Below are 27437 nucleotides of genomic sequence, written 5' to 3'. Positions count from 1 at the left end.
CCCATCAGCAAAAAAATCAAATCATGTCAAAGATTAAGCTTGTTTGAAAAATTTTCAAAATATTTTGCAAATAATGTATGCTTTAAAATATTGCCCCTTGGTTTTTTTTTATGGTTACTGTATTTCATTAATTTTAATGAAAAAAATTTGAGAGACTGACACATTTCCTCTCTGATTTGTAAATGCTGATATACATCCACTAATATTTATTTGATACACAACTGTTTACAACGATGTAGTGGTACATGTAATTAAAGATTTACAGTTAGAAAAATGCTTTTTTTTTAAGCAAAAATTTTTTTTCCTTGTTCTGTTTTTATTTTATGTTCACATATGTCAAGTAAATACATGCATGAACCGCATTGATGTAACTGAAATGGGGCGCCTCTAAAGTGCAAAACGAAATCGAAACTCTCTCTCTAAACGTCTGAATATCATTTAATGAAACAAATTAGAAACATTAAAAAGTATAGGAATGTACATCAGTAATTAACATAATTATATAATTTTTGCAAATTTCGGATAATCGGCTCAAAAATTTACAGCGGCAATCTGAAACATACATGTAGTTATATTTATGGTTCAAAAATTTATTTCAATGAATTTATTTTCACTTTTATGTAGTCAAAATTGATATTAGTTTTGTTTAAATTCAGTTTCGTTTCGATTTTTGGTTTCGTGTCGTTTGGTTTGGTTTGGTTTGGTTTCGATTGGTTTCGTTTCGTTTCGTTCGATTTCGTTTCGATTTCGTTTCGCACTTCACAGGCGCCCACTGAAATGTAGCAATGAAGCTTTTCATGTGAAATTAATTCATGCAGTTATCACTGTATTGGTTGGGCATGTACAATACTGAATGTTGAAATAAAAAAAAACACAATAGGGATGTTTTTTCACATACTGGTACACATTGAGTAAAGTTTTGACAAATTATGAGTGGCTATTATGGTGATTATTAAATAGATATACTAGCTAGCTTATAAGTACTTTTAAGAATTTCTTAGTTCAATGCATGTATTCATGATTTTATTTTTTAAATATGGTCCATGTACATGTAGAGATATAAAAGCAACCACATCCGATTGTAAAATATACATGTAATTACTTGCCTTTAAACCACTCTACAGTCTTGACTCAGAGACAAAAACACAAAATGTATAGGCCTACCAAATAAAATCAAAAAAAGTATCAAATAACATGTATATACATGTAGCACTTTTAAGGAAAATGCAAACTAAAAATCCCTGTGACAGCTTTCTCCAAATGAATATTAAAAGAATCACTGGAGATTAAGAAAAATTAATAAAAGTATAACCCCACCATAACCATGCATATTGAAAAGCTAAGAGTATACGAAAGCCGAGTTAAACTTTGTTTAATCAGATTTCTTTGGATAATTATACAACAAATATCTGATGGAATTTAGTATTCACTTAATCCAGAGAGTTTGAGTGCAGTTGTAAATAAATTGAGAAACAAAAAGTATATACCCGGTACATACTCGTGCGCAGATCCAGAAAATTTTCCAACTATTTGAGGTTGCGAGGGGCGGTCCGAGGCATATTTTTGGTATAATTTAAAGAAAGTTGAATTCTGCAGGGGAGTGGGTCTGGACCACCCTCTAGATCTGCGCATGGTACTGAATATACAGTCGTGTGTATAAATGTTTTTTTTACAGAAATCTTGTAGGTACATGTACATGTATAACCATCAAATGGCAAGTTCAGGACTAGAAATGAATATTTTTAAATTTATTTAATAGTTTACAATAATTATTATGCTAAAATTTGGCCTTTAATTATTACATTCCTCCCTATAAACCAAGATAATTATACAACATGTGCAAGTTGAAACAATATATACATGTACTACAAAAGTAAGTTGATGGGAAGTTCAAAGTTTTACAATATACAACAACTGACTGACAACAAATTGACTACATGATTTGTATATCCTGATCTTTGGGTCATGGGAGGATAAATAAATATGAATTAAAAAAAAAATCACATCAAAATATAGACAAGTAAGAATTAAGAAAAAGGAACTCAATAGTCATATTGAAATTAATGGTGATCATCTCTACCCTGGGATGGGGAAAAGGAAACATATAACATATATGTACCAAATGATCCCACAAGGAAATCTGATCGCAATTCAAGATTACAAAGAAAACTTTTTATAGAAAAAAAAATCATTTGAATTCTTCACTGACTAAAATCATATGTTACAGAGAAATGTATTTCAGATCTAGGATATTTGATATAAAAAAAAAATAATGGAAAATAAAATGCATTTATAAATTGTATACCAACTCCTTTACTGTAGAAGACATACTACTTCAGCCAGCAATGAAGATAAAAATAACACAATCATGCCTCTTCATAAACATTGACATATCTGTATACATACAATACCAATCAGACCCAACTTAAATCTAACACCAGAGCAGACCCCAACTAAACCCCAGATTTACTTTCGGGGGTTAACTTAGAGTTAACTCTGGGTCAGCTTTTTTAAAATTTGTGTCCACTCTGGGTTTACTTGGGTTAAGTCAAGGTTTGTGTTTGGGGTTTACTTTACGCACTGAAGTGTGAAGCTGACCCATTTTCTCTCTCACCATCTTGTTGCCTGCAATACATGCCCTTGTATATTACAAATACACATGTAGCATCCGCTTTGGACTCTGAGTCCACTCTAGTATACCCAGAGTAAACCCAGGGTGTAGTTGGGGTTTACTTTCTTTTAGGTTAGCTCTGATCCTGACTGTAATATATGGGTCTGTTCAATGCTGTAAATATAAATATACTAATATTTCTCACATGTATTAAGTCGTCTTTTTTTAAGGTTTACATCCCTTTTAAAGAACTTTAATAAAACAACACCCATGCATTTTCAATAACGATTATATATTATATATGTACAAGATATAATCATGTCGCATCGCCATCTTGGCCATTAATGCTTCCTGAGTTCAGAACGCCGTTTTTATCGTCAGTTCCTTCCTCTTTCTTGGTCAGTTGTTGATGCCACATGTCAGCATAGAAACCATTCAATTGAAGCAACTCATCATGTCTGAAAGGTACACACATAAGATTAATACTCCATTAACTATATAAACTATATATACTCTGTAGATGTTTTTATTTACCCTTATACAGTAAAACACAGTTATAACGAAGCGCCAGGGACGGGCGATTTTGCTTCGTTATAAGCGTAATTCGTTATATCCGTCAAGTTTACAACATGTTATAAAGTCTTGTGGAATGAAAATCACTTCGCTGTAAGCGTCAATTCATTATAAGCATGTTCGCTATAACTGTGTTTTACTGTGCTTGGCTGTTCATTCTATGAATTGAATAATTTACAAATTATAGTCTGCAATCACCATCATAAAGCTACATGTATGGTTTGTACAGGCATGAATCTTTTTTTATTTCTGTACATGATTCTATTTGCAATGGCTATTTTCTAAAATTTCTCTTGTAGGAATAAACTTTGGGATAAAAATAAAAACAATCAAAATTAAAATTTCTGCAAGTAAATGTGCAATATTATTTAAATTATTTAGAAAAATTTTAAACATGTTTTACAAGAAATTATATGCTCATAAAATCAGACTCATTATTGCTCTCTTTTTCTTTTTTTCCCCTACTTACATCCACCTCTTTCTGACTTTTCCCCTCCTTTATATGTTTAGTGATACATCTCTCTCTCTCTCCTCTCTCTCTCTCTCTCTTTCTCTCTCTCCCCCATCCCCACCATACTTACGTGCCCCTCTCCACGACTTCGCCCTCCTTCATCACCAGGATTTGGTGGGCGTGTATGATGGTAGACAGGCGGTGCGCCACTATAATGGTGGTCCTGTTCTCACACACCCGCTCCAGGGAAGTCTGGATATTCCTCTCCGTTTTTGTGTCCAGTGCAGACGTCGCCTAATGTGAATAACATTTACACTGTAGAAATTTTTTTGGAAAATTAATTTTTTTTTAAATTTTGACACAATTGAATTTACATGTACATGACCATGACTTTATTAAACTGACATTGATTTATTTTCAACACATACCGTACAAAGTATGTCCGAAAAACACAGTCCACATTTGTTTTGTTATATGAAGAAACAAACTAATTTGAAAATCAAGAAAGGATTTGAAAACAGATTGCGGCAATTATCTAAGCTTAACATATAATTCACAAAAGTGATTTTGCGCAAAGCTTATAGGAATTAAGCTATTGATGTTCTACCTGATTTTACTTAATCACAATAATTCGCAAATCCTTATATTCGTCATGATAGCAAACTGTTGCACTGCGTGTCTGTTGTTTACTTGCCTTGACTGATTGCCTTTTATGACGTCATTTCGTTTTGAAGGCACAAAGATTTATTTACATCAGTGTATACAAATCAACAAACCAGAAGCGATTACTTGAAATAGTGGGAACAGTCTCTAGATTTTATTCCTAGCTGGTAAATATTGAAAAAATATTGATCGGTCAATATTTAGTTATAGAGTGAGAATATACTGTGGAATCATCAGATTTCGTGGTGGCTCAATTTTCTTGGAATTCATGGGTACCTCTCATCCTCAAATTAACATCCTCCATGAATATATAAATTAGATTTAAAAAAGTCATATCTCCCTTTGTATGTGTAATACAATACACGAAATTACGTCCCCTTGAACCTGTAAAATTTAAGCAATCAACGAAAATTGGCCCCCACAAATTTTTATGATTTCACAGTACTACTGAAAAATAACAAAAGGATATATTCTTACCTCGTCCAGCAAGACAATCTGGGGGTTCTTCAGAATGGTCCTGGCGATAGCCACCCTCTGTTTCTCTCCCCCACTAAGCTTCAGCCCTCTCTCCCCCACTACTGTGTTATAACCTACAGAAGCAAATCAATAAGCAAGTAATTTAAATCCAATTTTCAAATTCTGAAAGTAAGCCAGCAAGTAATTTGTGAAACGTTTTGTGATTTGGACTTATGTTAGCTGTCAAACAAAATCTAATAGTAACTCTCATTTGAAAAACAATCATTGATCTCATAGAGAGTTATCTCCCTTATTAAAAAATCAATGCACCTTAAACAGGAAAAAAATATGGCTCCATTGTCACCAAAATTTTCAAATCCTTCAACTCATTCCTCAACTCAAATCCTATGCTAAACTTAAGGTCAAACCTTTGGCCCCGGGGCCATAAATCTTAGACGAGCTCACTTTTCCACTATAGGTTCCTTTTGTAAATGTGAGACTTAGATCAAAAGTCATCTTCGCTAGCCAATGGTTTACGATCCGCTTCTCTCTTCTACAAGTTGTAGAGGAGAGAAGCGGATCGTAAACCCTTGGCTAGCGAAGATGATCAAAAGTATGCTCGTCTAAGTTTTATGGCCCTGGGGCCTGGTTTGAGGCTGAGTATTGACTTGAGAAAAGTTGGTGACGACGGAGTCAGAAACTTCAGCTTGTTTTTACCGTCAGGGAAGGATAAGATTCTCTCGTGGATGTCGGCATTGTCTGCTGCCTCCTCCACTTGCTTGTCTGTCGCATCAACGTTACCGTAGCGAATATTGTAGAGGATGTTAGCATTAAACAACACAGTATCTTGGGGCACGACACCAATTTGTTGTCGTAGAGATTCTTGTTGCACCTAGGAAACATATAATTTTACATGATGTATAAACAGACTGCATGAAATTATTTTTCATAATTTAATTGTTTTACAGATAGGCATTTAATCAAAAAGCAAATTATATGATTCATTCTGGAAGTACATGTATAGGAAAATAGAGTTTTGGAGCATCACTGGAAACTGCACTATGCTTTTGCTGCTTAGAGTTTTGCATGACAGTAAACAGAAATTATAATGGAGAGTGAATTGATTCCATTCCTACCAGAGAGATGTCCTGTCCGTCAATGAGTATCTGGCCAGAGACGACGTCATAGAATCGGAACAGGAGTCGAATGATGGTACTTTTACCACTGCCCGAGTGACCCACCTAAAATAGAGAAAAGTCTTTGCAAGAGAGAGAGAGAGAGAGAGAGCAAGAGCAATGACAAAAAGGTTATTTTAAAAAAAAACTTTAAAACTTTCATATTTTATAAATAGAATAAAAGCATTGGATTTTGTTTAAAATAAATGTAAAACAATGAAAAGAAAAAATGTATTTATTTAGTACAGCTACTGTTATAATATAGCATACATCTGCTGTATACAGGGAAATATTTGCCCCTGTTTTATTTTCGCCCCTTTTGCCCACGTTGTCACTGGTTAAATTGTAGACTGGGCTAATTTCAATGTCTTAAATTATCTCTCTGTGTCTGAGTGTATCTCAATTCGGGAAAAACTGTTTCCGTGTGTGGCCAAAATTACATGTGTGGAACGGCCAAAATTACATGTGTGGAAAGGCCAAAATTACATGTGTGGAACGGCCAAATTTACATGTGTGGAAAGGCCAAAATTACATGTGTGGAACGGCCAAAATTATATGTGTGGAACGGCCAAAATTACATAGGGCTAAAAATAACACTGTACACAGTATTGTATATACTGTATGATACGGGATTGTGTATACTAGCTGTATACTTTTCATTGTTTTTACAGTATATATACTATACCAAGGCAAATGTTTGTCCTGGTGGAACCACAAAGGAGATGTTTTTTAGAATCTTCTTACTGTAAAAAGATACATGTATGACCACTCAGTATTTATTAAGAAATGACTTCATCAAAATCATCATCATCATCATCACAATGAAGATTTATTTGCAATTCTAACTACACTTTGGTATATATATGTATCAATATTTTACCGAGTGGCTATAGATCTAGAGTTCATACTCTATTAATTTAAAATGTAATAAATGTACTAAACATGTAGTACTTTTGTAACATAAAATTTTCAAACTTTTTTTTCAAAATAATTCCAAATAGATTATAGGAACACATAATTATTAATTTAGATAAAATCATTAAAGAGTTCTATGAAAGTTGCTCTCTCTCTCTCTCTCTCTCTCTCTCTCTCTCTCTCTCTCTCTCTCTCTCTCTTTATTTAATGTATCGAACATTCATTTATTAACAGACTAAGAGTAATTCTATTTGATTTTTACCTTTCTTCATAGTGAAAGTTGACGTTTCTAAATTCTATTTTACCAGTGCTGACTGCTATTCTCCTTGCATCTGGAATGTCTTTTATCTATGGTAGGACAGAAAAAAATTCATCATTTCTTCTATATAATAATATTTAATATTATTAATTTAATGATTTATTTATATGAAACACATTCAAACACAATCTTTCAAATAGGAAGAACTAAAAAAAAAAAAGAAAATTAAAAAACCCTGAACTTCTGCTAGTTTACATCCACTTAAATTAAGACTTTAATCCAATTTTGTAAATTATTTAATTAGCACCAGGAATTTAAAAATCAGGAGAAGTATTCCTTGCTAGTTTTATTTTTTTTTGACAACTGTTAACTATGTTTTAAATTGCAACAAAAGTTTGGCACTCGTGATTTTAAATTCTCGCAATATGGTGATACAAATAATTAGAATCTCAGAATTAAAAACTCAATGAAATGTAAAAAGGATATCTTGACTACATTATTTCATATTTTAACCTGTTTTCCATATCATTAAATCAGATTCCCCGCTGTAATACAGTTAGTTACCTCATGACTTTCATCCAACAACTCAAACATGTTTTCCATATCAATGAACGACTGCTGTATCATTCTGAAAGACATAAATTGTCTTAATTACAAGAAAAAGTTATATAAATTATGTTTGTCAAAATTTTTTTTCAATACTGCATGACTGAGTATATTTCTGTGTACAATATTGAATCCTGCTTAACGTGTTCAAGGTTTACAACCAATTATATAAAATTTTGATGAAGAACATTATTTATCAATTTTCTTTAGAAAACCAATTTTCGTGAATTTTGTAATTGAGCTGTTCCATAAAATAAAATGGATAAAATTATATAAGTATAAAAATTGATTTCAAATGTTATTTATATTACCACCGTCCACAAAAAAATAGTTTCATCATATATTTTGGGCAAATTTAGTTCCAGAATTATCTCTATTACCAAAGCCTATCCACAGAATGCTTATTGCTAGCTATATAGAACATTTTAACAAGACCTTGGACTTTTGGTAGGATGTACATGTAATTATCTTTTTCATGCATCAAAACAAGTTAAACTTGACACTGGTTCTGAAAGAAATATGCACAGATTGTGCAGTCAAACAAATAACTCATATTATTATATACACATTAATTTTCCATTCTAACTTGATTCTGTCAGTTTTACAGAATAGGATCTGATTTGCCGGGTTCCACATTGTGGGTTTCTGATTCGGATTCATACAATTGATTTTAAAAAGATAGTTTTATATAATAATTAAAACTTTTAAATATACAAGGGTATATATTAAATTTATCATAATAACAGTAACTTGAACCATAGAGCCGGATCGTCTCCTTGCCAGGCACGGATCATAATATCAAACTCGACACTCTACATCTTGTTTGATCTGATAATCCGCACATGGCAACTTGATGTGACTCGACCCTATGGATCAAGTTACTGTTATAATAATTTACATTTATGAGACAAATGTTTGTGGAATTCGAGGGTTATCCTAAAGTTCAAATTTACATCCCAACAAATGTGTTTTCATACATTTGTATTAATCTTAATCGGCCAAAATTAGAACCATTTTAACAAGACCTTGGACATTCGGTAGGAGGTGCTATCTATTTCTTGCATCAAACCAAATTAAAAATGATGCTGGTTTCAAGTGAAATATACATAGATAGCATAGTTTTAGCTCAAAAGCCAGCCAAATCGTGTTGGTTTCATAGAGCCATGGCTGAGGTGAGCAGTAATGAAATAGACAGGCCGACGTCACAATGCAGTTTGACAAACTACCTAAAGTCCAAGCTCTTTTTCAAATACATGTAGTTCTATGTGGATTATGCAATTTGTCAGAAAAAAAGAAGATCAAAATTACCAAATGTAAGAATTTAGGTAAACGGTACTGAGTATTATGGGTGGTTTCATCAATATTCCTTAAATACCAATATTCGTGGATTTCGTTGCTATGTTTATCCGCAAAATTAAATGTTCATTAACTTTAAAAGTGCAATTTCTATTAACAGTTTGTATTGATAGGGTCATTGGCCACAAATTTACGTATCCTTGAAACTGTGATTTTCATGTTATCCAAGAAAATTGATACGCTTGAATATTAATGAAACCACAATACCTGTAATATGTCCCGAGCCAGTTGAGTGGTCCGTAAAGCTGACTGAGGTACGTCCCAAACAGCACGTAGTCCCCAACCGTCAGGTGGAGGTCGCTGATGGAGTGAACCACTGCGTAGGCGCACAGCAGCGAGCCAGCGATGGTTCCCAAGGTGATCACCACGTTCTGGAGGGAGTTCAGCATGTTCAAAGAGGCACTGGACTTCATTTCTGCAATCTGAAGAAAGCATAGTTCAGTAAAACATAAAATGGTCCAGGTTTGGGGTTATAAAACTTACAATACTGTAAAAGTGGTTATTTATGCTGGTGGTTTAGTACGCGTTTTCTATAGTCAAACAATACGCGTGGGTATTAAATACTTGGAAGCCTGATTCACCACTCGAAAAATTTGATTTTTTACCATAAGCGCCATGGTATTTTATGCGGTGTTCAGCTTATTGTAACAAGTGTAAATCCCCCCCCGGAAATTACCACTTTTACAATACATAATAAATTAACTTTGGTCTCAATCTCAATCTTATAAAAGGAAAATATTTGGTGGAGAAGTGAGACTGACATCAAAAGTGAGCTTGTTATTATAGATTTTACAGCCTCAGGGCTAGAATTCATATTGCATAGCCCAAAACACCTGCTTATATTATGTATATCTGGTTATGAAACGTTTTCATTCTAAACAGAAATCAGATTAGTAACTATGAGAAAAATTTAATTAAATAAATTAAATAAACGATGGAAATACATTGCAGTCAAATGTAGGTCAACCTACCTGATAGTCCTTGATGGCCAAATCAAATCTGTTGGTTTCAAATTCCGATGCACCGTAATATTTTACCTACATAAAAATCAGGTGATTATTGTATTTCAAATACGTTATCCTAAATGCTACATAAACAATACCTATCATTCAGTTAAATACATGGCAAGTTCAGTCAATGCGCTATAATCTTTGTTTGTTGAGAGGCTTCAAATGGAAACAATGTACTGTGTACAGGGAAATATTTGCTCTCGTTTTATTTTCGCCCCTTTCATCTCTGTTGTCAGCTGGCAAAGTTTCAGACTGAGCGAATTCCAATGTCTCAAATTATCTCTCTTTAAACATCTGTGTCTGGGCGAAACAGTTTGTAAGTGTAGAAGGTTGAAAATAACAGGGGGCAATAATAACCCTGTATAAAGTATAATCATTTGTTGATTACATATCCTAATTAAATGAGAGGAATTAATATCTGTGTAAAATTGTGAAAAGCACATCTTGCAATTCTTAAAATCTCACATTTATTTTTCGGACATATTATGTAAACTACATGAAACTATCATGATAGAAATTCCGCAATCGAGATTTAATGTTCTAGCGATTTGATGGAAAACAGTTGAATCGTTGAATGAAGTACTAAAATAAGGAATTACTGTTGTCAATTCCTTGCTTACTGTTTCAAAGTTAAGAAGAGAGTCCACTGCCTTGGTATTCTTCTCATTGTCGAACTTGTTCATCTCTCGCCTGTATTTTGTTCTCCATTCAGTGACCCAGATGGTGACAGCTGGGAAAAATAAGTACATGAGTAAAATAATTACAGGTATACAGCTAATTTATTATGATGATCAGACAGCAGTTCAAATACCATGGCCAGATAACTCAGTTGTTAGAGACACTAGTGAATTAACAGCACGAAAAAAAACATTGTTGATTAAATCAGATATGTTTTGCATTTTTTTTTATTGCTTGAACAGTTTCAGTAAACCCCAATCAAAATCCAGGAAAAAAATTCCGACTTTTGATAGCATGATGTGCCAAGGGTTTGTGAAGAGTGATGCCGATTAGAAACCCTTGGCTAGCGAAGATGTCATTGTGGCAGCATTAAGATTCTCCAATCCTTAGCCTGATTCGAAAGTTTTTTTTTATCATAAAAATGTTATTTATCCTTCAAACTTTATAACTGAAATACAGTAAGAAGAAATTTTTTTATGGTATCCATGCATTTTATGAAGTTATTGCAATTTTGGCCACGATTAACATAATGGAATAGTAACATATATACATGTAAGTTAAGATCAAATTTGGAAGAAAAAAACGGTTATACATGTACCAGTGCATCGGTGTCTCAAACCCTTTTACCTCTAGGTGGTAGGTCTCCGTGGAGCCACTAAGCCAAGCAGTTCATTGAATGAATTTGTGTATTATTAACACTTTAAGACATATTAAATTTGTCCATATAAAAGGCTTTATGGTACGAATAAAAAAAATCCGGATAATGTAGAGTTATCAAACATTGCTGAGGATCAAAGTTCATTAAACTATTTTTCAAACAGGGCGATGCTTCATAAAATAAGCATAATTTACTACTGGTTAAGAAAGCCAGCGAAAATAATGTAATCATTTATAGAGCTATTAATGCATTTTGTTTTAATAAGGATCAAGAATCAAATTTTTCATAGCTGAGCACAAAATGATTGCAAAGTATCCAGTAAATGATATAAAGCATGTTATTATATGTTCATGTTAAATAGTGGAATCTGATTGGTTAAGAGGCAGTTTATAATCTGTTCTATTACCCTCAGCGTTAGCAACACACTTGGCAATGGGTAACACAGCGAATTGCTACATGCCCGTAAATCATGCGCATACAGTTTGTCGTAGAATTCAAGTCATTCCTAAAGAAGTCACTTTTTTAAGTTTTCTTTTAAACTAAGATATTCAGTATAATAAAATTAATAGTGCCTGTTTGGGAGGGCAACAGTGAAATTGACACCCCTCGAAAACCAATGTCAATCTCCGCCATGCAGGCCCTGCTTATACTGTTACAATGTGATTTGCATCCTTGGAAATTTAACATCACTATGCACCTCGTAGGAATTTATGTAGTTAATGGTTTAAAGTTCAGCAGATGCTTGTTCATTTAAGAAATAAACAGCAATTTTAAAAAAAGTTCACCGAGATATGAAATTTGTTGGTCACATGATCAAATCATGTGAAGCCCAAAGATTTGATCACTTCATACCCCGGTGAACTTTTTAACATTGCTGTTTATTACATGTGCTGGTACATACATTTACATTTGAGAAAGACAAACTGTTCCGATCTGTTAAAACTATCGAGATTTTACGTTTACAATAATCCAAGCGACAATCGATAAGCGCTTGCTTTGATCATTGTGAGTCGATCTTTGAAGCTGGTGTGCCATAGTATCACATAACAGTTAAAAATAGATCACTTTCTTTACCTTAACAAAAAATAAAAAAGTGTAGCACTACCCCGCAGTTCATTTATATGTATAATACAATAAGTCGATGGGCAATTAGTTCATGTTCATTAGTATTACTGCTAGAATCCTATCGTTAATCGCATAAAATAAATATTGTCATTATTTATTGGAAACCCCCTCAACTTCTTCAATTTCATTGAAAATACTATGTATTTTTTATTAACAACAACAAAGCACAGGATTCTAGCAGCACTTTTCAAGTATTTTAGGTCATGTACTTTTGATATTTGCCAAATTGAACTTTTATAATATTCGGGGTAGCGTTTTGCCTTTTTTGTACACATTGACAGAGGAAAGGCCGGTCAAGCCATATAAATGTCTATCTGCTTACCTTATAACACTAGCTGATAAAACAAAATATTCATGCCTGTATTATCCTGAGTATATCATAACATTCTAATATTCATCTTAATCTTGAGTATCTGTATTAAAAAAGTCTATTAAAAAAGTCTTAATTCAGCATTGTTTACACTGCATTCCGATGATTTGTCTCCCGACATTGATCTTCTCTATTAAACATGCTTGTGACGTTATCAATGATAACTATACATAATAAAGAAAAACCAAAGATATATTTAGTTAGAAGAGTTTCTAGTGACATTTTACGTGCCCAAAGTTTTTATGATTTAAACCAGAGATAAAGTTAAAATTGACATATTTCTGATTAAAATATGACATCATGCTGCTTATTGTGACGTCATATCGATCAGAGGAATTTTAACTCAATCGATCACTGAGGGTTGCCTTATCATACCTGCGTAAGAATTAAAAGCTGAATGATTTGTCATCAGCGTATATATACCTGATGAATGGAATACCCTTAACAGAATACAAACACAACATACTTATTCATATCCGCGTAAAATTGTGAGAAACACTCTTCGCGGATTTTAAAATCTCCCCATTATTTTTTGAGAGTTGAGAACAATAAGAAATAAGTAAAAAAGTTCTGTGTTTTATATTCTTGCGATTAAATACAAAACAGCGGGATTGCAGAATTAAGTACTACAGTTTTACATAGCTAATTACATAAATTTTATTTTTTTAATTCCCATCTGACCTAGCGAACTAGATATCTTTCGACTGACCTAGATAGAGCACCATGCACAGAAAGACGACCAGACCAAAGATGTAGTTGAATGCGGTCACAAAGTACACAATGGCGATGATGATGTCAATGATGGTTGGTAAAATCTGGAACACCACGTAGCTGAAAAATAAGGAAGAATATCAGTGTTAACAATTTATATTTCTTTAAAAAATAATTCAATACATGATCATTTTTTTTATCTAAATCAAGTGACAGTTTTTCTTTTAATTGTAATTAGACTGTTCATGCAGGTCTAAGTGCCTTGTCTAATCCTGAACCTACAATGTACTGTAAACCAACTTTTATTCGCGACGACTTTATTTCACAATAAACTGGTTAACTAAGACTTATTTTCGCGACCAAGCATTATCTAGACCCATGTTGTTATAAAAACCAAGAAAATATTCGCGACGCAAGGCTCTAACAAACCTCGCGGAAATTTCTCGCACGCGAATAAGAGTTGGTTTACAGAATATATGATTGGTCTTGCGGTACAATGGGCATTTTTTATACCGGTCAAAAGTTTACTACATTTTTCGGGTTTCATAAATCTGTGAAATTTGAACATTAATTATTCACACTTATAACAATTAGACATGTAAATTTCCCTTTAACTATAAATGCATGATCAATGCATTATCACAGTGACTGTATGATTTACCTGCATAAATGGCTGATTCCTGTGTGCATTAATTACACAGATTGCTGACTCGTCAGCTGTAATTACCTTAGAAGACTGTTAATGCTGTTTGTTCCTCTGTCCATTACTCTTAAGACCTCCCCTGTTTTCCTTTGCAGATGCCATCTTAATGACAATCTAAGGTGGAAAAGGTTTCACAAACAATAAAAAGAGTGGATACACCATATTCATATAGGAAACTCCTGTAGAAGCAGAAATTTTGTTCAGGATTTAATTTCGTTATTTTCATTGGCAGTATAAATCAAGGAAATTAAACCCATGACGAATGTTTAATCCAAGCATTAATGAAATCAATACAAAGAGATTACGATATGACAAAATTAAATACCAATGAAATCTTATTTCGCTTAAAAACAACAAAATTTTGACCAAACAAAAATATTTGCTTCTTGAGTATATCATAATTATTCATAATTATAGGAAACTATAAGTCTTTATCAAAATATTAACAATAACATACCCATGTAAATGGCTAAAGAGGCGAACTTGGATTCTTCTTGTTGTATACTGCTGTACTGGTATCCATAGAAACGACCGGGCATTATTCAAAAATCCAGTAGTTCCTGAAAAGATTGAAAAATTGACTAAATACCAAGTAACAAATAATATCTTAGTTATCTCCTGTTACTTTTTAAGAAAATTATTGGCTAACAGCAGTCACTTGGAGACCATGTACATGTATATTCCACTCACAGTCAGTACAAAATATTACTCCCATTGAGCACTATGACATCATTCTAAGAGTATTATTACGTCATGTTTTTTACCCAAATTAAAACTTATAAAACCTAACTTTTCATTGTTATTATTCATTATTTTGCCATATATACAAAGGCAGTCGGTAAGATATTATTAGTTAGCGCTTACCCCATATGGAATTTACTGACCACGTATAAACCATAAGGCCAACTAAAACCTTGTAACAAATAATTTGAAGAGCATCTAGTGTTATACAACATGTTTGTATAACTTTACCATATGTATGTACACTCAAGCATACATGTACATGTAATAATTCATATCAATGTTTTAAAGGAAGTTATAACAGTAAAATAAGGCCACACCTATTTAATTTCTTGTTTGTCAGACATATATATCTGATATGGAAAAAAAAGTTCAAAAGGGTATTAAGCAATTAGTATCAAAGTTACAATTTTTTGTAGGCGAAATTTTAGGGCAGCTATAATATGTTTTACGGTGCGACCGTTGGGGCGAGCACAGCATGTGATCAAACAATGAATTATAATAAATTAATAAAATAAAATTAACAACGTGAAATTTGAATGCCAAAAAATAAAACATACCTATTTTTCAGTAAATTTTCATTATTCATAGTTTATAAGATTTGTTATAATTTATTTATTTATATGTAGAACAATAGTTTAATCTCAGATACAATGTTGTTGAGTAATTAAGATTTTAATATATAAATATTCATTGCACTGCAGTAGACATTTTTTCTTAAACTTAAATATAAAACTTGACTCATCATAGAGCCCCCCCCCCCCCCCATGCTAAATTTTTTTTCATTTTTGTCAATTTATACATAGAAAATCGACTTACCATGGATTTGCCCCTCCACTTAAAAAAAAATAATTAATGTTTAATTTTATTTTTAATTTACGCTTAAAAATATTTGCTTTTCATGTTAAAAGAAAAAGGTGTTCCCCCCCCCCCCCCCCCCGCATGTAATAAATGGAAGTGAAAGTAAAGAAACCATTGAACTGCTAAAGGGCTGAAGGATTAGAATTTTCATGATTTATTTTTCTTTTTGGATGAGGCTGCCATCCACCCACCCACCCCCTTTAAAAAAAGGCGCTGCTACGTATAACGTACGTTTCAGGAAATTACCGTAATTATAGTGAATAAAATATTTGTGAGCATTCATCCAAATTAGTGCAATTTACAACTGTTTCCTGTATCTGAAGAAATGTCCTTATTCGTCAGCTGTTCTTTATCTGAGCCTTTGCAAGATTTTGAGAGGATTTTGGTCATTTCAGCAGATTTACAATAACTTCAATTAGAGTAATTTCCCCTTATCAGTGCTTATTGTGACGTCAAAGCTGACGTTGGTTAAGTGTTGTCTTACTCTTTAAAACTCCCCTGAGAAATAAAAGTATGCGAAGTATGCTGTTTTATTTACTTAAAAAGCATGATGTTCTTAAAATTACACATCTTATAAGCTTTTCAAAGGTTTTACTTTGATTCTCGGGAGAACGTGATGTTGGAACGTAAGGTTGGAAACCATTGGTACTATGAATTGTGGGTCAAAATTTACTGACTCCGAAAAAATATATCGGATCAATGTGTAAACGTTTGTGACGTCACACGATTATTTTTGATTGAAAGTGTACTGAGGTGAACTTTAGAGGTAACATTGACTTTATGTCGCTTACATCGTTATTGTTTTTACTGTCTAATTTGTCTTGCTGATTCTCGTGAGAGTGTGAAGTGATAAAAATTGCCATGATTACAGGGAACTACTGGGACGATTAAAACGATGCATTACTGGTCCGATTTACTGACGCCAAAAAAATCCGTTGAATGAATGTGCAACTAGTCCGAATTTTCTATTCACACACGCCTTGCCGGTAGAGCTCACTTCGCGCCGGCGCTGTGCGCCGGCGAGCTGCGCTCGCTATTAAATTCAAGCAACTACATTTTTCTACCTTTTTTCTGATTTACGAATAAAAACAAATTAAAATACGAAAAATTGAGCAGAAATAGAACAGAAATTAGAATCGGATTTTCTGGATACGGGTAATTCAAATCGTCTTATTTGTATAGTTTGCTTAAATATGACGTGCAAGAAATTATTATTAAATTGGTGTGATCTAATGTACTTTTATTGAGACAAATGTTATGGGTGTATGAATGAATTACTTTATTCATGATATTTTTCTTTTAACATTGTCAAACTGAAGAGTAATTTCCCATACATTTTCCTCCTTAAATTGTGATTACATTGAGCAAGCTGTGTACATATAAATCTATAATAAATATTACAATCCTTGACCGCCATACCTGTTCCCCCACCCTTCAGGAAAATGAGCAAGCAATAGATAAGAATGAAGTCGTAGCGGAATTCTGGCCCTGTGACCTTCAACTCGGCAAGGTCATCCCCAACTTTGTTTGGCTGATCCGTCAAACTGTTTACTGAAAGAAAATCAAGGGAATTTAAGTGGTTTGATATTTTTATTTGAAAAGTAAAAATACAATTCATACTAATCAATATTGATTTTCTTTAAAACAAAAATCCGAGATTTTGTACACGTTGCAGGTTTCCATAAATGGAATATGAAGAAGTACTCATATTCCATTTATGGAAACCTGCAACGTGTACAAAATCTCGGATTTTTGTTTTTCCACAATTATCATTAACAGATGACTTTTTTTCCATAATTATGATTATTCTAAATACCAATTAGCATTGCAAGTTTAAATTTTGATACAACAATTCATGAATAAAAAAAAAAAAAAACACTTGGAAATACATGTACATGTAACAGGAAGTTGGTATGTGTATCAATATCTTTAATAATATCATATCACTATCTCGTACTTTTGATGTGAATTGCCTCTGAAAAACAGATCAATAAAATGGTAGTGCCTGTTTGATAATCAAGTCAATTTAAATGTAAAATATTTCAAATAATCATGCATGCACAATTGTTATGCATATAAGCATGAACTGAAATTAATATATGCATCCATGATCTGAAAAAACAGATGAGAAATTATGAAAATCACATTTTTTTTTTTCTTCATCTTTTCTAATCATTTGTGGTATAACTGCTTTTAAATGTTCATTGGTTCTTAAAATGTTGAAAAACTTTCATTTGGAGATTCATTATTGTGAATGATTTATTCATCTATACACCATATGTTTGGGATGGGGTGTCTGGAAAAAAAGATCAAAACTTCATTCTTTTAGAGGGTTGAACAATAAAAATTATGGAGCCACATTTAAAATAATGATTGCGTCCTGCATCAGAAGGTTTCACAATCAAAATTCTTACATAACAAACAACTAATAACATCATTTCATGAACTGTTTGAAAATCACTGGCTATCAAATGCCTTAAATGATTTGCACTTAGATTTTAAACAGTGTACATATTTTAGATACCCATGCAAAGATAAATTTATTTTAAAATCATTGCTTTCTATCTAGAATTGAATCGAAATGACTTAATTATAAAGACATTTTCTTAATAATTTGAATAGCCTGCAAGTAATAAATTATGAATGAAAGTCGGAAAATTAAAACAAAATATACATGTGTAAATGGTTTGTACTTAATCTCTTACAATTTTCATCTTAAACATCACATTAAAGTTTTATACACTGGGTATTAGTACTAAATGGCTGGTAGTAAAATATTTGATTTATTTTACATTCTATTCAACAAAACCGAAAAAAAAAAATGTGCAAATTACAGAAGACATACTCTATGCACCTGTAGTAATTGGTGAAAAAAGTTCGAGGAGAAAGCTCCAAATAAAATGTGTCCAATAAAAAGCACATCAAATAAACTGCAAATTTTGAAGCTATCATGCAAATTCATGCAGCATGATTGATTTAATGAGTCTTCGGCCCACACCTATCAAAACTAGAGGTACTGTGAGCGAGCTCACAATTGATACCCCCGCTAAGACAAAAATCACAACGCGTGTATTTTTCCTATTATAGAAAATATTGGATGAATCTATTTCACTGTCCATTTTCTATAAATAACAACTGCTCTATTTTTTAAAACTGTTAATGCTAATAGGAGTAAACAAACCAATTTCTATTCTTTAATTCAATTTTATTTTAAGTTAACCGTTAATGCATGAAGAAATTTGCATCCTTCCGTTAACAACCATGACTCAAATCAAACGAAATCCACATGTCATGCAGCCATTTAATATTTAAACATTTTGAATAATTGGTATACTGAGCCCGATTTTCTTCGAAAAATTTTTTCCACACATTTTTTTTCCCAAAAAAAAATTTCACCGGGGCAGGCCAATTTCAGAGAGATGGGGATGAGAATCTAAAAATAATTTTATGTGGCCTGAGAAGAGCAAGCTTTGTGTCAAAATTTAGCTTCTAATATTTCCATTAATACAAGATATGCCACAGACAGAATTTAGCATTTTTGAAACAATGACCTTGAACTTCCTCAATTGACCTTGGGTCAAGGTCATGACACACCCTTTGGTCATAGGCAATATTTGTGTGAAGTAAGAACATTCAATGCTTCTCAATAGGGAAGATATGGACCGGACACGAATTTTGCACTTTTTCTGCCAGTGACCTTGACCTTGCCTGAATGACCTTGGGACAAGGTCATGACACACCTTTAGGTCATAAGCAATCTTTGTGTGAAGTAAGAACTTCCAATGTTTCTCCATAAGAAAGATATGGACCGGACACGAATTTTGCATTTTTTCTGCCAGTGACCTTGACCCTGCCAGAATGACCTTGGGTCAAGGTCATGACACACCCTTAGGTCATAAGCAATCTTTGTGTGAAGTAAGAACTTCCAATGTTTCTCCATAAGAAAGATATGGGCCGGACACGAATTTTGCACTTTTTCTGCCAGTGACCTTGACCTTGTCAGAATGACTTTGGGACAAGGTCATGACACACCCTTAGGTCATAAGCAATCTTTGTGTGAAGTAAGAACTTCCAATGTTTCTCCATAAGTCTACAAAAGAGATGGACCGGACATGATTGCATAGACAGACGGACAGACAGACGGAAGGACGGACTGACGGACAAGGTGATTCCTATATATCCCCTCAAACTTTGTTTGCAGGGGTATAATAACACATTCTGGACAAGATCAAAGCATGATTAAATACTCCAAAAATTTTATATTTAGCTTGCATATATATCATGAACCATTTTTCATTAGCAGCCTTTGCAATTTATCAAATATGTGCTGTCTGCATGAATGTACAAAAAGACTAGATCGCTACAGATCAATTAGGCCTACATCCATGCTACCTAGCCAAAAATTCTACTTGTGTTATGGTATATGTAAATTCAAAGGTTAATCCAAGAAGAATGTCACAGCCACAATTTAATCCTGAAAATTAAAGTGATTAAAGTGATTAGAATTCGTACTTTGTAATTTTATGTCATGTTTTTTTAATTTAAATATGAAAATTTTAATGCAAAATGATCACTTCTTCTGAAATTAACCCATTTCATAGTGCATGATCGAGGTATAAATAGCTGCAGCATGCCCAACTCATTAATTTAGATTCAGATGCAATACATTGTGTGACATTACTTTTGGGTCAACTTTTGTATCTTTGTAGACAGTTAACTTTACAGTATGGTAGAACAGGGACGTATATACTAATGGGATAACCAACTTTTACATTCGCCATGTTTACTTTCCAAACTATCACGCGAGCCTTGACAAGTTTTTAAAACTCTGTTTAATCACAGTAAAATATGTTGTTTTTTATTGGATTTTTTATTTCCTTGCCACTTGTTAAAAAGGATAGCTTTTTCATACATTTTTAATCATATGTAGTGAATTAATTTAGATATAAAGAAAATAAACATCAAATTTTACTTAATCACTGAAATGGAGCAAAAACGGGTCTTGGGGTTTTGAGAACTCTGTCGTAATTATGATCAGTTCAGGGTTAAAGTACAAATAACAATTCTAGAATAATTTCAAGATAGTTTTTTAAAGGTTATACACGTATATCAATATATCAGGTAACATCATAGATATATGAGTTAAAAATGACCTATGAAATCATGTACCATGTGATTTCGGCAAGACTTGCCTATCCTGTTAGTATAGAAAAGAGGAATACTCTAAATTCCTTATATTACGCTAGTACTTAATTCTGCGATCACCTTGGTTTGTATCAAGTCGCGAGAATAAAAAATCGCCAAAGTGGAACTTTTCTCCTTATTTCTTATAGTTTTCAACTCTCAGAAAATAATGTTAAGATTAAATTCGCGAACGATGCTTCTCGCAATTTTACGCTGAGATTAATTCCTCACGTTTAATTAGGAATCTACAGTAAATGCATGATGACTGAAACATTTAGATAAACTGGCCCCCACTGATTTACAGGGGGACCATTCTGTTGATCCCCCGAATAAAATCAATGAATCATTGATGACTAAAACAATGAGATAAACTGGTACCAGTGTATTGATCCCTCAAATAAATCATTAATAATAATTAATGATTAAAACAATGAGATAAACTAGTACCCACTGATGTATTTGCTGTAGAGGGGGACCAGTACATTGATCCCGCGCCCCGCCCCCAGTATTAGGAGGCACACCAGCACCAGTGCCTGTCTCCAGTAGCTTCCCTTGGGCCACACGTAGGGAATCATGATCTTTAGCTTCCCGATGACGTTCTTCCAGGTCGACTCAGGTTGATCTCTCCCCGTGGAAGTTCCCTATTCGTTAAACAAATGGCAGAAGTTCAGTTCACTGTTCTGGATCTGAATACCCTGTGAAGATGCTGACTGTAAATTAAGTGGCAAATCCTAGCTGTGTTACCTTTCCTATGATGACTATGGTTCTTGTCTCTCTACACTTGTCTGTCAGTAGGTTCTCTTTCCTAACTCTTTCTTACTTTATACACTCTCTACATTTGTCAATAGATTCTGTATTCATACATTTTCAATACTGTAGGAGCAAATATATTTGTTGGGGATTTAATTTCGTTATTATCATTGGCAGTATAAATCAACAAATTTAAATCCATGACAAATTTTAACCCAAGTATTAATAAATACAGTGTTGATATGATTTGATGAAAGCTTCTATAGCATCTATATAAACTTAGTACAATTTTTACATCTGTCTGTAATTGCTGTTTACTTACACTCTCTACATCTGTCAGTAGTTAATTGCTATAATACTTACACTTTCTACACAGATCTATCAGTATTTGCTCTTTACTTACACTCTCTACATCTGTCAGTAGGTGGTACAGGTTTTTGTTCAGACCTGGTCCCCAGAATCCCATGATTAACAGCAGCAAAGAACAGCTGTATCGCACAATCCATAATCCAAACTCAATGTGGTCTGAATATCTAAAAATTAGTTCTGAATTAACATTCTGCTGTTTGAATTTAAACTGAACTTTCTAAAACTTAAGATGTGCATATCCCTTAGCTGAATCAATACAAACATGTATACTTATAGCAAGCAGTAGCATATTTACTAGGTATTCTCTACTAAAAGTGGCTGAACAAACTTTAATGGCTTTTTGTCTTTGAAATTTCAAACTGTTCAGAAAATACCATGAGATAATTTCAAACTAACCCTTCCAGTTTCCACCAGTAACTGGAACTCCACCAAGATATAAAGGGGAGGTTCTCCTTGACAAAAACCAGACTCCAAAACAGGAGCAAAACGAGTCCATGGCCCCTGGTTGGGATGGAGGGCAGCATCTGTCTCCTCTCGTAGAACATCAGTCTGACCGACGCTATCCAGCAATACAACATCGCCAGCGCAGCGAACACTTGATACCCTGCCACGGTCTGGTCACGTATTGACGTGTCAGATAGAATCACATGAATCACCGCCTCCAGCATCAAGACAAAGGCCAGTATCACCTGAATCGAGAAACCGCATGATCCAGGTAGGTTTTTCTCTGGCAGCTTCGTGGCGTACTTTTTGTAGAGGGAACACTGAACGCAGCCACATATCAGGATCTGTAGGAAGATCACTCCCGCTGTGACTGTGTCAATGAAGCAGGGATTCAAGCCCTTTTCAACCCATATCTCAGTGAAATTCAAGTCTTTGCAATATTTCATTCTGATCTTAGATTAGTCTGAAATAAAAGATCATGATTATTAAAGATTCAGGAGCAATTTAAGGAACAATAGTCAGATATCTGTGTTGTTGGAAAAAGATGCATGAGCAGCTGTAAACCATATTAGTTAATGTAGGTAATTTTGAAAATAATGAATGAAATATGATAGCTTGGATCAATTCTATCATTAATTACAAAAAAATAACATCAATCACTTTATGAAATAGATGTGCCCCATTCCTTTATAGGCTGTGTACCTTTTCTAAACAATTGATTCATTTTATGATCACATAAAAAAACTGTTGCTAATGAAAATACAGCTATTAAGCAGTTTTCAATGCTAATTCCAGGCATTTTGATCTATAGCTATGAAACACTGCTATAGTACATTTTCTAAATAATTGATTCATTTTATGATCACATAAAAAAAACTGTTGCTAATGAAAATACAGCTATTAAGCAGTTTTCAATGCTAATTCCAGGCATTTTGATCTATAGCTGTGAAAAGCTGCAGGTTTATGGCTCCAAGTTTGAAATTCTGTGGAAATAATCAGTACCATTAAATTCTTTACACAATTTACCATTAAATTCATATCATCAATTTATTTGCTTCTGATATTTTTAATAATTACCACCGGTACCACCCCCTTAAAAAGAAGCAGTGTAATTTGCTTACAATTGTAAAAAATGGTGACTCTCCATCTCCATTTACATACTTCATTTTCAAACGTCAATTAGTAAGTTTTTATTAAAAAGAATGTCTGAGGCAAGTTTAGCTACGATATGAGGGTTAAATTGTCTGAGAAATATAATAGTACTGATTATTACCACAGCATTTGTAACATGTGTAAGAAAAATCATAGCACATGTTTTTGTGCGCCTTATATTTCAACAATGTATATAGATATAACACATAATAAGGGTGGTATGGGACACCTCTATATTGTTAGCTAACAGCGTAACACAAAATTGGGCTACAGTGTTCACTACAAATCTGTAAGTCATGAGTTCGAATCCCTCTTGGGCCTTTTTAATTTTTACCTTTCCAAAAATTTTTAACTTATTCATTTTTTGGTCAAATATTTTGAAATTTGAAAATTCTAAAACAGTGAACAGTATTTTCATTTTTGTGTACTTTTATCCATGTTAATATCTACAGGTATCACATAACATCTTAAGGAACTGTAGTTCCCAGGTCAATCCAAATATTTTCAGACTGCAAGCTACAGACCTGCAGCTATATACATGAAGCTATGAACTGAGCTACATAAGCATGTACTTGTAATGGGTAAGAGAAATAATGACAGACCAGACCAGGATTTAACCCAGCGGGACCACTGAATATCTCATCAGGTGCTCTAGAATTGAGCTATCTGGCGCCGGTATTCAAACCGGTCTGACCGTCACATTCCTATAAGATAGGCTGGATAATTCTAGCAAGATGTGGGATAATTTATACTTTTAGGTTGTGAAGATCTGCAGCAACACCGTAGTTCATAAATTTACTCTAGGAAGCACTGATCTAGGATTGGACATTGTTGTTATACAATAAAAGGCTTTGCAGGAAGCTCTGATCTAGGATTGGACTTTGTTGTTAAACAATATAACAGGCATGATTGAACTTTGTTGTTATACAATAACAGGCATGATTGGACATTGTTGTTATACAATAACAGGCATGATTGGACATTGTTGTTATACAATAACAGGTATGAAAGGACTTTGTTGTTAAACAATTATATAAACAGGCATGATTGGACATTGTTGTTATACAATTAACAGGCATGATTGCATGGACATTGTTGTTATACAATAACAGGCATTGCAGTCAGTCAATAACAGTGATATAACAACACTGACGTACTGATCGATCTATAATACAGTGCTCAATGAGAAAAACATAGCAAACCCTTCAGACAATATGAATAAATCTTGTACTCCAACATATCTAACTTAAGTATTTATGAATCAGTTTCCTATTTGAATCATTTTCGGTATTTCAATATAAAAAAAACCCGCTAAGGAACATACCAAAACAATGTCCTGAATTATACACTGCTGTAATGGTGGTGTTTTTTAAGCATATACTTTAAATCTCAATTGCTAAATATCGTGCTTGGAAATGAATCCTCATTCGGCAAAAACTATCTTCATTTACCCAACGACTTTTTTGTATTACACTGGAATATGTTTAGTCCTTGCAAACGCCTCTCGATTAATAAACATAGGTCGACATGAGATTGCTATTTTCATTTTCGCACATGTTAATTTGTATTCGGGTCTTTCATACGTTTTTATCTGGGTCACGAAAGTGCATAAACAGTTACCTCCCGTGTTCCGTGTTCTGAATCGGCGCAACATATCGGGCCTTTCCGCAGTTTTTCCGAGCCTGCTGAAAAGGCCCGAGAAGTTGCGATTGTCGGTGTAACATTATATAAATAGTGCCTGTTTGGGAGGGTAACAGTTGAAATTGACACCCCGAGAAAACCATTGTCAACTGACGCGAAGCCTTGTTAATTGTATAACAACAATGTCCAATCATGCCTGTTTAATTGTTTAACAACAAAGTCCTTTCATACCTGTTATTGTATAACAACAATGTCCAATCATGCCTGTTATTACTTTCATGTTAAATACTGAAATCTGGTTGGTTAAGACGCAGTTAATAATATTTTCTATTACCCTCAGCGTTAGCAACGCACTTAGCAACGGGAAACATTAAAAAATGTTACATGCGCGAAAATTATGCGCGTACGGTTCGCTGTAGAATTCACGTTATTCCTATATAAAAGCAGTAAAATTTTCTTTAAAATTAAGACATTCAGTATAACAAAATAAATAGTGCCTGTTTGGGAGGATAACAGTATATAAATAGTGCCTGTTTGGGAGGGTAACAGTTGAAATTGACACGCTTCGCGTCGGTTGACTTAAGAAATGAAGATAATAATTTTTCTATTGATCGACGTATCAAAGAAAAAATTGACCGGAAAACTTCATCAATGCGCGACCAATCAGAAGCGCTGATATCTCATCAAACGAATAAATATTAAATGATAATGGTTTTCTCGGGGTGTCAATTTCAACTGTTATTTTTAAATCTTAGATATACCTGACGTCATGACGTCAGGCAATAAAGGAAATTGACTTAGTTATCACGAAGCCCCCCCCCCCCCTTTTTTTTGGGGGGGGGGGGGGGGTGGGTTCTAAAAAATTGGAGAGAACGCAAGGAAATAAACAGTGATATTGTAATTGAAGTCATAGATATACGCCCCACCCCCCCCGGGACTAGGATCTTCATAACTTATTGATTTATATATATATATATATATATATATATATATATATATATATATATATATATATATATATATATATATATATATATATATATATATATATATATATATATTATTTTGGTCAAGATTTATTGGATGTTGTTTCAAAAACATGTACATACATGTACGTTCCTGCAAATTGCACACCTTTTATTATACGATATGTTAATGCCATCATGATATAATTATTAATTACATAATAATATATTCTGTCAATTAAGACATGTATAATAATGTTAATTATTATATTCTTTATAAATATAGTTAGCTCATTTGCTATACATGTACCTTTATTCCGCCTTTTTTGCTTTGTACTGTTTATGTACCCATATGAACCACAATGCTCCTTTGGTCAATGAAGAACTTTGTTATATTCAGTAGTATATTCTCACTATATAACTCTACTATATTTAAGCATTGAATCATTATTTTTTGAAAGATGTTGTCTCATAACTGCAACAGTATGTGCATACAAATTGAACAACATGCGCTAGCGCGTTATGATAATATAGTATTACATGTATTTACATTCCACATATTTTTTGATTGCAAAGTGTATTGAAAGTTAGCGCGCATCATGGAATATGCCAGCAGAGCAATTGCTATTCATAACGCCATGTTCACTAAATAACGTTGTTTATTTCTTAAATATTTACATTTTTTTACCTTCTTGTCTTGTACGCAAATGGGAATTATACCTCAAAATTACTGTATTATCCTATGGGTAAGTTCAAATTAATGGAACAGCCACAGTAACAGCCACGATCGTGATCTTTGATTTTCGCTTGTGACGTTGTATTTATCAACGTTAAACGTTTGTGACGTCACAATTAAAACTCGTGATTTAAACTATTAGTACCCTGTCTGTGTTATTTAAGGAATGAATTCAATAGTTATTTGTTTTATACGATATAAAATGGTTTGGGGCAGTTTACGCTTTATAAACCGCGAAAATGACGTTATATTGTACAAAATTCAAACGTAACGT

The 27437-nt window shown here is 33.3% G+C and overlaps 1 protein-coding gene across 3 annotated transcripts; it reads right to left on the bottom strand.

The window, feature by feature from the left end:
- Nucleotides 1-18: 18 nt before the first annotated feature.
- Nucleotides 19-25417, bottom strand: LOC105331975 (ATP-binding cassette sub-family B member 6). 3 transcript variants are annotated; one of them, XM_034454492.2, is made up of 20 exons: nucleotides 25146-25413; nucleotides 22622-23132; nucleotides 22260-22389; nucleotides 21558-21747; nucleotides 17342-17473; nucleotides 14778-14880; nucleotides 14345-14434; nucleotides 13616-13737; nucleotides 10696-10805; nucleotides 10037-10102; nucleotides 9273-9487; nucleotides 7668-7731; nucleotides 7107-7192; nucleotides 6615-6672; nucleotides 5891-5995; nucleotides 5472-5646; nucleotides 4776-4888; nucleotides 3766-3929; nucleotides 2919-3069; nucleotides 19-2785 (listed from the first exon to the last, which is right to left on the bottom strand). In XM_034454492.2, exons 2-19 carry the CDS (start codon nucleotides 23113-23115, stop codon nucleotides 2928-2930), a joined length of 2559 nt encoding a protein of 852 aa, XP_034310383.2. In that variant the 5' UTR covers nucleotides 23116-23132; nucleotides 25146-25413; the 3' UTR covers nucleotides 19-2785; nucleotides 2919-2927. The 3 variants fall into 3 exon arrangements, with proteins under 3 accessions (XP_034310383.2, XP_034310384.2, XP_034310382.2); XM_034454493.2 differs by lacking the exon at nucleotides 19-2785 and having other exon boundaries at nucleotides 2885-3069; nucleotides 25273-25417; XM_034454491.2 differs by lacking the exon at nucleotides 19-2785 and having other exon boundaries at nucleotides 2885-3069.
- Between the last annotated feature and the right edge of the window lie 2020 nt (nucleotides 25418-27437).

Source organism: Magallana gigas, chromosome 10 (genome assembly GCF_963853765.1).
Source record: "Magallana gigas chromosome 10, xbMagGiga1.1, whole genome shotgun sequence".
Taxonomy (NCBI): Eukaryota; Metazoa; Mollusca; class Bivalvia; order Ostreida; family Ostreidae; genus Magallana; species Magallana gigas.
This window is presented reverse-complemented; position numbering and strand designations above follow the sequence as displayed.